The sequence below is a fragment of the Nicotiana attenuata genome, chromosome 12 (assembly GCF_001879085.1).
Source record: "Nicotiana attenuata strain UT chromosome 12, NIATTr2, whole genome shotgun sequence".
In the NCBI taxonomy this organism is placed as follows: domain Eukaryota; kingdom Viridiplantae; phylum Streptophyta; class Magnoliopsida; order Solanales; family Solanaceae; genus Nicotiana; species Nicotiana attenuata.
This window is the reverse complement of record NC_032000.1, coordinates 16942765-16957159: the sequence shown is the minus strand read 5'-3', so window position 1 is coordinate 16957159 and position 14395 is coordinate 16942765. Positions and strand designations below refer to the sequence as shown.

Genomic DNA, 14395 nt, shown 5'->3' with positions numbered 1-14395 from the left:
AGCAATAAAAGAGGCATTAAATGACTTAACCATGTGACAGTTTCTATGGAAGTGGTTGAAAGTCCCCATGACATCCAGTTTTACAGTTTCCCAACATCTTTGATAAAAAGCCAATGTAAAACCATCAGGGCCAGGGCTTTTGTCAGGTGCGCAAGAGTTGATAGCATCTAAAACTTCCTCCTCTTCAAAAGCAACTTCCAAGGCATCCTTCTCCTCATTGTTCAAACAACCCAAGCCTTCAAAAGTACAACTAGGTCTCCAAGTTTCATTCTCAGAGTATAGAGCTTGATAAAAATCTATTATTACCCTTTTAATCTGTTCCTTTTCTTCAATGATATCCTCTCCCACTTGTAGTCTGTCAATGCAGTTATACCTCCTGTGAGAATTGGCTACCTTTTGAAAGTATTTTGTATTTCTGTCACCCTCTTTCAACCACAAGCATCTTGACTTTTGTCTTCATGATATTTCTTCAACCTTGGCTAATTGTTGTAACTCCATTTTTAGCTGAAGGATCTTATTTGTTTCAGCTTAAGTCTGCAGTCTTCCTTCAGTTGCTTGTTCCATTAATAATAGTTCTTCCATAGCTTTGTTGGTTCTGGTGCTAATTCTACCATATGACTCCCTATTCCAGATTGCTAAATCCTTCTTTAGAAGTTTAAGCTTTTGGGATAGTACAAAGTCAGGGGAGCCATTTACCACATAACCATGCCACCATTGTTTGATCATATCACAAAACCCTTCATGTTGTAGCCACATGTTTTCGAATTTAAAATAAGAAGGTTCAGAAGTCCAATCTCCACTTTCCAAGGCAATAGGCCTATGATCAGAAACAACTCTAGGAAGGGCTAGTTGTTGAATTGAACCAAAGAGATCATTCCATTCAGAAGAGATCAGAAACCTGTCAATTCTTGATGCCTGTAGAGAATTTTCACCCCTAGCCCAAGTGTAAAAAGCTCCCTGTAAAGGGAGATCCACCAAGCTCATGTCTTGAATGAAGTCAGAAAATCTTTTCATAGCCCTTGTTGTACTTTTCTTTTATTATTTGTTACTTGTTGTTGTTGTTGACAATTATTGTACTTCTTGCTGTTAATATGCAGGTGAAGTTGAAGAAAAACAAGTATAATCTGTCAGATGAGGACGAGGAGGACTTCAATATAGGTGCCTCATTGGGAAGGGATGATTTTGATGAAGAAGTCCCATTTGACGAGGATGAGGAGGATTATGGGAGTAATGGTGAGAATCACCCTTCTCAGTGTTGCTTTTCTCTCTCTGGCGAATAGTTTAGTTTTTATTTATCGTGCAATCTTGACGATTTCAACTTCCTCTTTTGCCCATTTCTATATGTATATAAAATTGTATGGAACATACATACATACATGTGTGTGCGCTCGCGCTCATGAGTAGATGCACATACTAGTTGTTTCTGGTCAGGACCACTAGCATTATATCTAAAATAGTTTATTTAGCCCAAATTGCCTTGATTAGATGGTATTATTGGTTCTTAGCCAAGTCAATTGCTTGTGAATTGGAATCCTTTAACTGACTAGTACATCAACACACACTATACATTCTGTTGCAGTGTACTGTTGCTGCATCATGCCATACTAGGTAGGTATATGGAGATGTGATTTACTAGGTACAACTATGTAATGGTCTAGCCAGTTTTCTTTGCATCTTGAAGGATTTGCAGATTTGCATTCAGAATGAATTTCTTATACACTTACGCTCCTCTTAGCCAACTGAATTGTTACTGAAAATAGTAGAACCAATTAACACTACCTAAATATGGAAAGATTTTTTCTCTTGATAAGTACCTAAATGTGAAAGAGAAAAAGACTTTTAATTTTCTAGACTCATTTTCTAGAAGATTTTGATTATTTACTTTTCAGGTGCGGAGAACTTTTAATCTGTTATATGTTAGGGTATCATTGTAGCCATCCTAAAATTTGTTTTTTATTAATTTAATACTCCCTCTGTTCTTATGTGATGATGCTTGACTGAGCAGGGAGTTTAAGAATGAAAGAAATACTTTTGAAACTTGTCGTCTAAAACAAGCCATAGAAATTTTGTGGATATAAATCATTAGCTAAGGATAAAATGAGAATTTTAAAGTTAAATTGTTAAATATCGAAAGGCGTCATTCTTTTTTGGACCGACTAAAAGGAAAGAGTGTCAGAAAAAATTGGAACAGAGGGAGTAGTAGATAGTCTAGAGGTCTAATGAGCACGAGGTGCATCAAGTCAATTACTTCAAGATGCAATGTAAAGACCAGCCCTTTCCCCTCATGTCGGAGAGTTGCAGCAAATCCGGCGCATATCGGCACTTTATCAAATTCTGCAGGAACATATACAGATATTCATAAATCTGATAAGTGACTTCAGAAATTGAACAACGGAGCTCACAAGTTCGGTCCCATTGATTTGACGTTCAGCTGCATTTATCAGTTGGGCAAATCCCATTTTGGTTCCACCCTGAAATAGCACTAGAACACAACTGTAGTGCGATCATTAGCATTCTCTAGAATTTTTTGCCATGCTAATGATGGGCAGTTCCCTTCCTTTCAGTTGACAGTGGACAATTTTCGCAACCAAAAGATATTACTGAAATATATCTGCCGTATCCACCATTTCTCCTCTTTAGTTTGGTGGATTATGAAAATTGAAGAAATGATATGCTGAATTGTACTTTAAAACTTGTGCTGCATGTACTGTCACGTATGCTTGTTCATAGCTATGACAAACTGATAGGTTGAGTGCTAGATAAATGAAAAGCAATTCTGATTGGAATTTGAACTTTTAGGTACGGCAAAAAATGGAACAGTGACTATTTACCATACTTTATCCCAAAAACAGGAAAGAAACAGTTACAAATAAGTGGAGGAGGAAAATATGATATGATAAGTGAGGCATAGAAGTCCTTAATCATTGGAAATGTGTTATATGATTCTCCTTTGATTAGTTTTAAAGCCCTTAGCCAGTTTTTTCCATTTGATATGATGATATGCTTTACATTTTGTTTCCTTTGTAAAAGAGGAGCTGCTCTAGAATTGTTATCATGTCATAAGGTCTAAAGGGCTCTATTATTGGAGCAAGCAAATTGTCCCGTTTTCAGTTTTTTTTCCTACTTGCTCCTTGGGCAAGTGTTAAGAAGTACTATCACCATTTTTGTGTTTTCTATTCCTTCAATTCCATTGTGAATAAAAAATGGTCAATAAACCATTCTGCTGTCCTAAAGGTTGTAAGCCTGCCATGCATTGAGTAAAGAACCTTAGAGCTGCACATCTCGAAAGATGGAGGTGAAAACTGGCCTTTTCCCTTTCTCAGAATCTTATTACAATATAAAGAATGGAAGAACAACAATTCATTTTCATTTAAAGTAAAGACAGGAATGTTAGTATTAAATATTAGATGATGATTTTGAGTTTCCTTTGTTTTTGGTTCGTTCTCGGTCTTGTGAACTTCTTGTTGTTGCTACATGTGGAATTTCTAAATTATAATGAAAAGAATTACTCTCTCCATCCAAAAAATGACCTGCTATGACATGTATTTATGAGTTAACTGCTCGAATAGTTAAGTATATTGCGTTTCGTAGAGAAATGTTTAGAATGGTACTAGTTTAATATGTCAAAAAAGGGAGTAATTTGTTCCCAAGATGTCACGTTGAATTTGAAATCATATAAATTAGAATACTTTGAACTTGTACAGGGAGAAAACCTTTTTATCATAAAACATGCGCTGAGCTTTTCGGGATAGACCAAGAAAGTTGGTCACTTTCATTGGTTCAATGGAGTACCTTTTCACTTTTTGAGTCAGGGTAGGATAGCTTTACTGTATATTGTATTTAGTTTGGCCTACTCTGTATCCTGAATGGTAAGGATACCTATTTTTCTTTTATTGTCAGATGACCCTCCTTTTTTTGGCAGTTACTGCATAACAGTCTTAAGTCTATGTACATTTGAAAGAAACCATGAGCTTTTGATGGGGTGGAGAACGACCATGTACATTTGAGGAATAGCTTCTCATTCCTAGTGTCTTTTGGTGCACCAGTGAGCTTCCAGTTTGTGTAAAAGAATTGGTATTGTTCATATGTTGTAGATTCTCTAACTTCTTATATACTATTTGTTTACCGGAGATTTTCCCGTTATTGATAACTTTATTTACCTTCTAAAAAAACTATGAAGTCCTTATATAGTAACACAAGTTTGGGGCAAAGGAGAAAGTTTTCGATGGTCTTGATGCGCTTGGAGACTTATAGACTAGCTTCTTCCCGGACTTAAGGGCAGCCCGGTGCACTCAGCTCCCGCTATGCGCGGGGTCCGGAAGGGCCAGACAACAAGGGTCTATTGTACGCAGTCTTACCCTGCATTTCTACAAGAGACTGTTTCCGCTGGACTTTGTTATATTCAACAACAACAACAACCCAGTAGAATCCCACTAGGACTTTGTTATATTCAAAAAATGAAATAAAATAAAATGAGAAAAACCTATGAAGAAAAACCATTATCTTAAACCTAGCCTGGCTGCCAGCTAGAGGATTACAATCATGATAGGATTCAATCTTTATCAATATCTTGTTTACAGTGATGGTGGTAGTGTTCACCTTGGATTTTCTGCTATCTCGCATCTTAAATCGATCTTGTATGATCTGCTTTCCTCATAACAGCTGTCTGTTTCTGTGCAGATAAGTCAGCTATCTTGGGACACCTTGACTCTCATGGATCTCAGAATGCCCTAGCAGTTCCAGTGGAAGCAGAGGAAAATGTTAGATGCTTCCTCATTTTCACCTCCTCTTGATGCATATTCCCTGCTCTATTTTGGAGTTTACTCTATCAAGCTGCTAACAAATGAAATAGCGGATATCCTTCTCCCTTTAGGCCTCTACTATGATTAAGAGCTTACTTAATTGTTACACTGACTAATGTGGCATGATTTCACCTTGTAACTTAAACTGCTGCTCCATGCTTTTCTTTGGTTGTACAAAAAGAAACAAATCGAATATCCTTTGAAGGAATGACTGCATCTACAAATAAGATCAAACATGAGCATGCATATCTTTTCGGTTTTTGGTGAAAGTTGCTTAATGTACATGTTATTGATGCATTACTAGATCTTCACAGTACCCTACAATTATAAAAGGTATGAAAGGTGTATAGAGACTGAGATATTCTTTTGTCTGTACAGAGTACAGACAGCACCAGCTTGGTGCAATTTCATCAATAAAATTCTTTACTTATCAAAAAAAGAAATCGTTGTGCTCCACCTAAGCTGTCATGGGGCGGTCGTATGCTTTGACTGATGATACTGAACTAGCTTTTATTTCTGATAAGATGTCATTTACACATAGGTAACAGTACAATTACATATGAGAACACTGATTTTAGTGGCTGCCGGTAAAAACCTGGGTCCGAAAGAGAGAAAAATAAAGATTGTTATCAAAAGAAACAGGTTCTTACTTTCTTACTGGGAGCATACATCACTTTGTGTGGGATGATAGTCCATAGTTCACAAACATGTCTCGGAAGATTCTCTTTGTTGTTATTTGCAACCCATATGTCGTTCTGCTCCTGATTTGGTGTACCATCTTATTACAGAGGCAGAAAACCAAGAAAGAAGTGATGGAAGAAATTATTCAAAAGAGTAAATTCTTTAAGGTTTGTCATTGTTTAATGTCTTATTGTTGCAATCTGATAAGAGAATGGTTTGTTTACTTGCCATATGTTTGACAATTCTTTTGTTTTTCCTACATTGTTAGGCCCAAAAAGCAAAGGACAGAGAAGAAAATGATGAATTAACTGAACAATTGGACAAAGACTTTACATCGCTAGTGGAGTCGAAAGCCTTACTGTCACTGACCCAACCAGACAAGATAAATGCTCTGAAGGCTCTTGTGAACAAGAACATTTCAGTTGGTAATGTGAAGAAAGATGAGGTAGCTGATGTTCCCAGAAAAGCATCTATTGGGAAGGTATAAGTGGGTTTTTTTTTCCGTTTGCCGGATACATTCCTGATGGATACCGAGCATCCTAGTCTTTCCTCCTTTCATGTGCCTCAATGTCTTTTGTTCACCATCTTTTTTAGGTTTCTAGTGCATCATCCATGAACAAATTACCAATAATCTTTCTTTTGGTTATATTAGATTTGTCTATGTTGACCACTTTAGATTCCTAATTTGCTTCAGGAAAAGCCTGACACTTATGAGATGCTTGTTAGTGAGATGGCACTGGATATGCGTGCTCGCCCATCAGACCGGACAAAGACTCCTGAGGAAATTGCGCAGGAGGAGAAAGAACGGCTGGAATTGTTGGAGGTATGACTGCTATGACAGAATCAAGAGCTCCTTCCGTCTCTTTATACCATGCATTACAAATGACAGTATTTGGTGCATGATGGAGAAAGTGGTGACATTTCTATTAGTAAAATTGCACAATTATTTTCTAGACCAACTCAAGTCCTTTTGACAGTGTTTTCTTTTGAGGATTGAGGATCCTGTTTCTATTGATTAATTTTAACATAGCTGCTTTAATATTATCCGTATGTGCTTTCAAGTTTCAAGAGGTTGTAATGTATGTCTTCATTGTCTGCTGGGTGGTTGATGTTCTTGCATCATCATGAGTGTTCTTTAATGCCTTCATCAGGAAACTGGCTACTGTGTATTAGTAGTGATTGCTTTTTTCGAGCACTTTCGCATGGTAATGTTCTAAAACACAATAAATTCCCTTAGCAAGGAAATTTAGCTGGATTATCATTTCAAAGATCTGACACTATTACGATTGGCATCGTTTTGGTAGGATAAGGAGCATTTATGTTTTGGGTATATTAGATATTTTCTAATCAAAGCCTTTTCATTTTCAGCAAGAACGTCAGAAGAGAATGGCTGCTGCTGATGATGAGAGTGATGAAGATGGAAATGCATCTGATGATAACAGTAAATTGGTTAAAGACCCAAGAACTGTATCTGGCGATGATCTTGGGGACGATCTTGAGGAGGTGCCTAGAACTAAGTTGGGTTGGATTGGCGAAATTTTGAGAAGGAAAGAAAGTGAACTTGAGAGTGAAGATGCTGCTTCTACTGGGGATTCCGATGGTGAGGAGGACGATGGTGAGGATGAAGAAAGTGACGATGGGGAAGATGAAGGAAAAAATGATGGGGAAGATGAAGGAAGCGACGAGTATGATGAAGAGCAAGGAAAGACACAGACTATTAAGGACTGGGAGCAAAGTGACGATGATATTATTGATACTGAGCTAGAGGATGATGACGAAGGTTTTGGTGATGATGCTAAAAAGGTGGTGAAAATAAAGGACCATAAGGAGGTACCCATCAAGGGGAAACAAGTTGGCACTTTACAAACCGAAAAAGAAAAAGTGACGGTGAAGCATCGACAAAACGAACTTCCCTTTACGATTGAAGCCCCCAAAACCCTTGAGGAGTTTACTTCATTGATAGACAATTGTTCTGATGATCAAGTTATTGAAGCAATTAGGAGAATTCGTGCATTCAATGCAATAACTGTCGCAGCAGAGAATAAAAAGAAAATGCAAGTATGATACTCTATTCTCACTGTAATTTCTTTAAGATTGATGACTTTCTTCCTTCTCCTTTGTGTGAACAAAATGGTATGAAGTTTTGCCTTGAATTTTTAAGAGTATTCACCATTTAACTGTATTTACCATTACCCATGAAAATATAATGAATGAATGTTCATGTGAATATATCTGTACGCTGATCGAAAATGCATGTTGTGTTGTTCGATGATAAGATTATGGGTATTGTGAACTAGATAAGTCATTTTTGGTGGGTAAGTCTTTGCTACCTCAATTGCTTTATAAGTAGCTTGTTTCTTTCATCAGGTTTTTTACGGGGTATTGCTGCAATATTTCGCTGTGTTGGCAAATAAGAAGCCATTGAATTTCAAGCTTTTAAATTTGCTTGTAAAGCCGCTGATGGAGATGAGTGCAGCGACTCCATACTTTGCAGCTATATGTGCTCGCCAAAGGCTACAAAGGACAAGGGCACAATTTTGTGAAGATCTTAAGAATACAGGTTGCCTTTGATAACCTGTTGTTTCTTTAATTGTTCTTATTCCTTGGCTTTACTTCTTGTGTTTAATTCATTTCGTCCATCCTCTTAGGAAAAAGCAGTTGGCCATCTTTGAAGACCATCTTTCTGTTGAGGCTTTGGTCCATGATATTTCCATGCTCTGATTTTCGCCATTGTGTCATGACTCCTGCTATACTACTGCTGTGTGAATACCTTATGCGGTGTCCCATCATTTGTGGAAGAGATATTGCAATTGCTTCCTTCTTGTGCTCTTTGCTGCTAAGTGTAAGTGGATACCATGTTTCATTTATCTCCCATGCGCTGAAATTGATCATTTGTTTAAATTACGAGCGCTGGAATTTTGTTTGGTAAAAGTATTCTGTGCCATCGGAGCACATATTGTTTCCGCCTGTATAATCTTCATCTTAATCAAAGCAGCATCTAGACTTCTGGATGTGTAGTGTACTGTCTCAGCCTAGTATATATCTTCTTACTTTATTAATAGTATGTGCGCCATAGTAAACTTCTGCAACTTACCCTCCTTGGTCTAATTTCGTCAGTTCATCTATCTTTGAAACTATTTATAGTTATCTCCTTTGTTTCTCCCTCTTCCTGCTTAGTTTTTTGATGAATAAATTCCCTCTTCCTCTGCCTAATTTTGTATTTAATACATCATTTTAGTCCAGTGTGTCTGTGAGAGCAGTGATTCCTTAGAGAGCTAGTTGCTTTTTAAGTCACGACTTTAATTGCAAACATTTTCAATATCTTGCTCATTTGCTTGTATATCTCTTATTAGTTTCATTTGTGATCTTCTAAAGATTTTGGTATACACACGTGGTGTTTCTCATGCTCGAGATCTGAATTCATACCCTAGCTTTGCTTGTTTAAGGTGTAAAAAGCTTCAGAAACTTTATTAGTTCTCTTCACAATCTGTAAGAGCTACTTCTGATGTACCTCTTGTACATCACTGCATACACTTGATGCTTTTACAAATATACAAATTTACCTTACCTAAGAAATAAAAAAGGCTTCAGAATTTTTTTTATTTGGTGGGCTTTTTCTTGAACAGGATATTTGGTAGACAGTCTTAAATTTCACTTTTCCTTACTCATAGGTAGTGGCGGCAAAATGGTTAAAAGAAAATAGTTATCCACCCATATTACAACAACAACAACAACAACGACCCAGTAAAATCCCACAAAGTGGGGTTCGGGAGGGTAGTGTGTACGCAGACCTTATCCTTACCCCGATAGGGCAGAGAGGCTGTTTCTGATAGACCCTCGGCTCAGTACAACGGAAATAAAACAAGAAGAGACAATTCATTAGTAACGTCAGCAGAAACCATAGAAATAGTAACAGAAGCATAAAAACCATAAAATAGATGACATGCAATAACAATAACCAGTAATTAAGGCTTGGGGCTATGGTAAACAGAAAGGATAGTGTGGACTCAACATTAACCACTAACCATCTAAGATCGACCCTATCAAACCCGCCTCACCCCCGGTATGAAGTAGAAAAAGCTCGACTACCCCCTAGTCTACTACCCTAATGCTTGACCTCCAGGCCTTCCTATCAAGGGTCTAGAAAAAGTTATCCACCCATATTATCCATTATAAAATGGGTTGGATAATATACTTTTTAAAAGCGGGTCCAATATGGATAAGAACCATATTATCCACTTAAAAATGGATAACCAATGGTTAACCAATATAAAGCCTCAAGTTGGGGGTTTCTCAAGTTTAGGAGACTAAGAATTTTCCAAAAGTGATTATCTTCAAGAAGCATGGATAATATGGATATCCATATTATCCGCAGGTAACGCGTTTTTTATCCGTATTAAATATGGGTCGGGTCGGATAATTTATTCGTTTTTGCATTACCTGCTTTCGACTTGTCCGTACCCGACCCGCCCGTTTGTCACCCTACTCATAGGTAATGTCGGAATGCTGTTATTTAGTATCTCGCAATTCGGTCTCTTTAGTTCTTTGCAGGTTTAAAGAGTTCATATGAAGAACTTATTCCCATATCATTTCGTTTTGACACCATGCGCCTGGGCAAATTAGAGGCTAGGTAACCCAGGTAGTGATATAGAAGTGCTTCACGTATCCAAGTGATCACCAATTTATCCAATGAGCTGAGCGAAGCCCACTGTCTAATACTCTCTTGTTCCCTATCTGTTATTACTTTTGTTGTCTGTTCCAAAAAGATTGCACCTTTTTATACTTCAGAAGTAGTTAACTTAAACATTCTCATCTTGTCATTGGTACGGCTTTGTTGCAGTCTCCACTGGAAATGAAAACTAATACTATAACTTGGTACTATGTGTAATTTTTGTAATTTTTTGCATATTTAGCTTATTATCGGAACTCTTTGTTTCTTCCTTAGACTTTGTGTTCGGTCAAACACAGTCAAACAAATTGGAATAGAGGGAGTATCTTGCTTAGGACTTTTTCAGGTTAATGGAACCAGATTATTCGCAGTAGTCAACTAGTCATCCCCCTTGCACCTATGAGTGACTGCACTCGACTCAAGTTGGTTAGGGTAGCTATGTGTGATTTATCCTCAACTGTGGGTCAAATAGCACGTGAAAATTAAAGATCGGTTGATCGTAGGAACGCACATTTTGGGATTAACTTTTGGTTTTTATTTCGTTTATTCTCGAAAGCGTTCTTCCTGGTTGATGGTGTTTGCAATTACAGAATGATCATATGAACTTAGTTCTCCAAGCTTATGGATATCAACTTCTTGCCCTGCAGGTAACTAAACAATCTCAGAAGTTCTGTCCTGAGGCTATAGTATTTATTCAAACTTTGCTGATGGCGGCTTTAGACAGAAAGCAGCGGTCTAATTCCCAGGTTTGGCTTAGCTGAAGCTTATGGTGTTCTTCTTGCTAATCTAATTCTTGAAGATGTTAACCATCGCCCTTTTCTTATTTTGCAAATACTTTTTATTGTCATTGCGAAGTGTTTTGGTTGCTTCCTTCCACTTGTGAATTGACAGGCATGTTCTTGTGCTGCAGTTGGATAACCTTATGGAGATCAAAGAACTTGGGCCTTTGCTTTGTATACGCAGTAGCAAAGTGGACATGGATTCTTTAGATTTTCTTACGCTGATGGACTTACCAGAGGACTCTCAGTATTTCCACTCTGATAACTACAGGTTAGTTAGCGTTCTATTGACATGCATATGGACAAATCTATTAGAGGAATCCCAAAGTTCGTTAAATTGTTAAATATGGCTCTATTTTAAGATACTTGAACAAATTAGAAATATGTTCAAAAGTCTCTGTCTAGGTCCATTCAAGATGTGGTTTGTTATTCTAGCTTTCAATATCCTAATATTATGATTGTCAATCAGCTGGTTAACATAAGAAGTATCTCTGCTTGAAATTCTACACCTAATTTACTTTTCTGGGAACCTAGAACTTGATGCGATTATATGGTTTCTCATTCAGGGCCAGCATGCTTGTAACAGTTCTGGAAACCCTGCAAGGATTTGTAAATGTGTATAAGGAACTTATTTCTTTTCCTGAGATTTTCATGCCAATTTCAAAATTATTATGCAAATTGGCTGGAGAAAATCATATTCCAGATGCATTAAGGGAGAAGATCGAGGATGTTTCCCAATTAATTGATACGAAGGCTCAGGAACATCACATGCTGCGTCAACCTCTGAAAATGCGGAAGAAAAAACCTGTGCCCATCAGGATGCTTAATCCGAAATTTGAGGAGAAGTAATATACTTTTGTATTGCATTCATTATCTTGAATTAAACGAATCAAATTGTTTGTGTTTCCTATTGAGCTTAATCATCTGCTCATCATCTACTTCTACAGCTTTGTCAAGGGTAGAGATTATGATCCAGATCGCGAGCGTGCTGAAATGAAAAAGTTGAAGAAACGACTGAAACAGGAAGCTAAAGGTGCTGCGCGTGAACTGGTCAAGGATAATAGGTTCTTGGCCGAGGCGAAGGAAAGAGAAAAGGCCCTACTAGCCGCAGAAAAGGCTGAGAAACATGGGAAAAATCTTGCTTTTCTGCAAGAACAAGAGCATGCATTTAAATCAGGGCAATTGGGTAAGGGCCGGAAGAGAAGAAGATGAAATTAGCTTTTGGGTTGTCACTTGGAAAATCTTTTTGTCAAATGCTTCCTGGTTTTTGGTAAGGTTTCATTCTTTATGTTGCATTGACAGTGAATATATAATCAATTATTTTCCATGTGTTTGTCATGTTCAAATATCTGAACTAAAATGTGGTCGTCATATGCAGTAGATGTAGATACTAATGAACAACCCATAATGCTACGTATCAGTGTTAGAACTGTTAATGATACAAAATGTTGAACGTTTGCTCCTTCATTATTCCAGGGCAAGGAAGAATGCAGAATGTTGGAAGTACAGAGGGATCGAACGAACTATTGTGTGCTCTAAATGCTGGATTCATGTGGTTACAACATGCGCCTTCTCTCTTTCCCTCCAACTGTGCCATAGTGATGCCACTGAAATTGGTTGCTGTATTTGGAGGCTCGAGCTGTGTAGTGGAAGAGCTCTCCAATTTTGTTTTGTCTTATAGCTGAATATCAGTTTTGTCCAACTCTATAGGCGAATACAATGTTGAGTTGTAAGAAGGGATAACTATGTTCCTCGGACTGATGCGCGTTGTTACTTGTTTCATGTTGTATTTGTCATTTACATCTAACAGAAGAAAGTATCAGTTCATTGTGTTAAAACCATTTTTGTTATTGTCCAATTGCCACCACCTGGTAATCATGGATCGGAGTTTCTTGCATATGTTAGCCCTCGTGACCATAGTAAACTTAACCATTGAAATAGTATCAGATCAGTTAAAATTCTGGTAAAACTGGTACTAATGTTCCTCGTCAGTAAACAACTTCAGCTGCAGCAAATTCAAAAAAATGGTTAAAGTTGGACAAGCAGTTCCATTGATTTAACTATGAAATACGGAAAATGGTGAATTAGGATGATATGCCTGTCGTTATATGCCCAATCTGTCCGGTAATTGCTCATTCATGTCCTTAGTTTAACGGAATTATTATTTTATTTTTCTTAAATAATTAATTATCGGAACCAACGAAAATCTGTTGACCTGATCCGTTAGGACCCGACCCACACTTATTTTAAAGATATTTTTTGATACATTATTTTTGTCTGATTGAGAAATTGTGTGATAATTATATTTATTTATTTGAGTAATTTGATAATCGATTTTTTTGTTATACATCATTTCGGAAGTAATCCTACTAAAAGTAGTAATGGATATTTATTTATTATTTTAATGATATAATATTCGAATTAGTTTGTGCTTTCTTCAATCATTTTACCATCTATTTTTTTTTTTCTCACAATCTATTGTATTTTTCACCAATACAAATACAATTATACAAATAACTCCTTGTTCACTATAACTTAAACTGATGGATCCGTTTTTTTTATTTAGATAAGTGATCATTATATGATTGATTATTAGTTTATTGGATTATTTTCTGCATTACAAATTTGTTATGGAACAATTAATAAATTGTTAAAACAATGGTGCTTCTTTTCCATGTTTATTAATTAATTATTTCATAAGAAATATTATTTCATAACAAGCTTCACCGTTAAAATAGTGGTGCTTCTTTTCCATTTTTATTAATTAATTATTTCATAACAAATATTATTTCATAACAAGCACCACTAAGAAAAATTAAAATAGATGGTAAAATGATTGAAGAAAGCACAAACTAATACGAATATTATATAATTAAAATAATAAATAAATATCAGTTACTACTTTTAGTAGGATTACTTCCCGAAATGATGTATAACAAAAAAAAGAAAAAAATCGATTATCAAATTACTCAAATAAATTAATATGATTATCACACAATTTCTCAATCAAACAAAAATAATATATCAAAAAATATCTTTGAAATAAGGGTGGGTCAGGTCCTAATGGATCGGGTTTGTAGATTTTGGTTGGGTTCGATAATTAATTATTTAAGAAAGACAAAATAGTGGTCCCGTTACACTAAGTGCATGAATGAGCAAGTATTGGATGGATTTGACATATCTGTACCAAACTATTAACGAGGGGCATATCTGTCCTAATTTGCATAGTTCACTGGCATATATGACCCTTTCCCGTATGAAATATGGTTCTATATGAAAATGGAAATTATGTGAAACAAACTAAAAAATAAATACAAATTTTTGGTAGAACAATAAAGAGAAATGTCTCTTTCCTGTGGTACACCTTAGGAAACTTTATGTTAAAGAAAACGACAATAGTTTAATCATAATTCTCATAATATTCCACAAGTCTTTTCAAACATGTCAAATATAACATGTCTAAC

General features: G+C 36.4%; 1 protein-coding gene across 1 annotated transcript; it reads left to right on the top strand.

Moving 5' to 3' along the window:
* LOC109235913 (nucleolar protein 14) lies at nucleotides 1092–12789 on the top strand. The gene is made up of 13 exons (XM_019402157.1): nucleotides 1092–1233; nucleotides 4681–4760; nucleotides 5591–5650; nucleotides 5752–5964; nucleotides 6178–6306; nucleotides 6852–7541; nucleotides 7851–8043; nucleotides 8132–8325; nucleotides 10800–10898; nucleotides 11063–11202; nucleotides 11498–11776; nucleotides 11879–12201; nucleotides 12408–12789. Exons 1-12 carry the CDS (start codon nucleotides 1092–1094, stop codon nucleotides 12141–12143), a joined length of 2484 nt encoding a protein of 827 aa, XP_019257702.1. The 3' UTR covers nucleotides 12144–12201; nucleotides 12408–12789.

Excerpts from the sequence above, each read along its gene's own strand:
- LOC109235913 (XM_019402157.1), top strand. The coding sequence starts at position 1,092 with ATGCAGGTGAAGTTGAAGAAAAACAAGTATAATCTGTCAGATGAGGAC. Across the intron at positions 1,234-4,680 it reads GGAGGATTATGGGAGTAATG|ATAAGTCAGCTATCTTGGGA; the intron begins GTGAGAATCACC and ends GTTTCTGTGCAG. Across the intron at positions 10,899-11,062 it reads AGCAGCGGTCTAATTCCCAG|TTGGATAACCTTATGGAGAT; the intron begins GTTTGGCTTAGC and ends CTTGTGCTGCAG.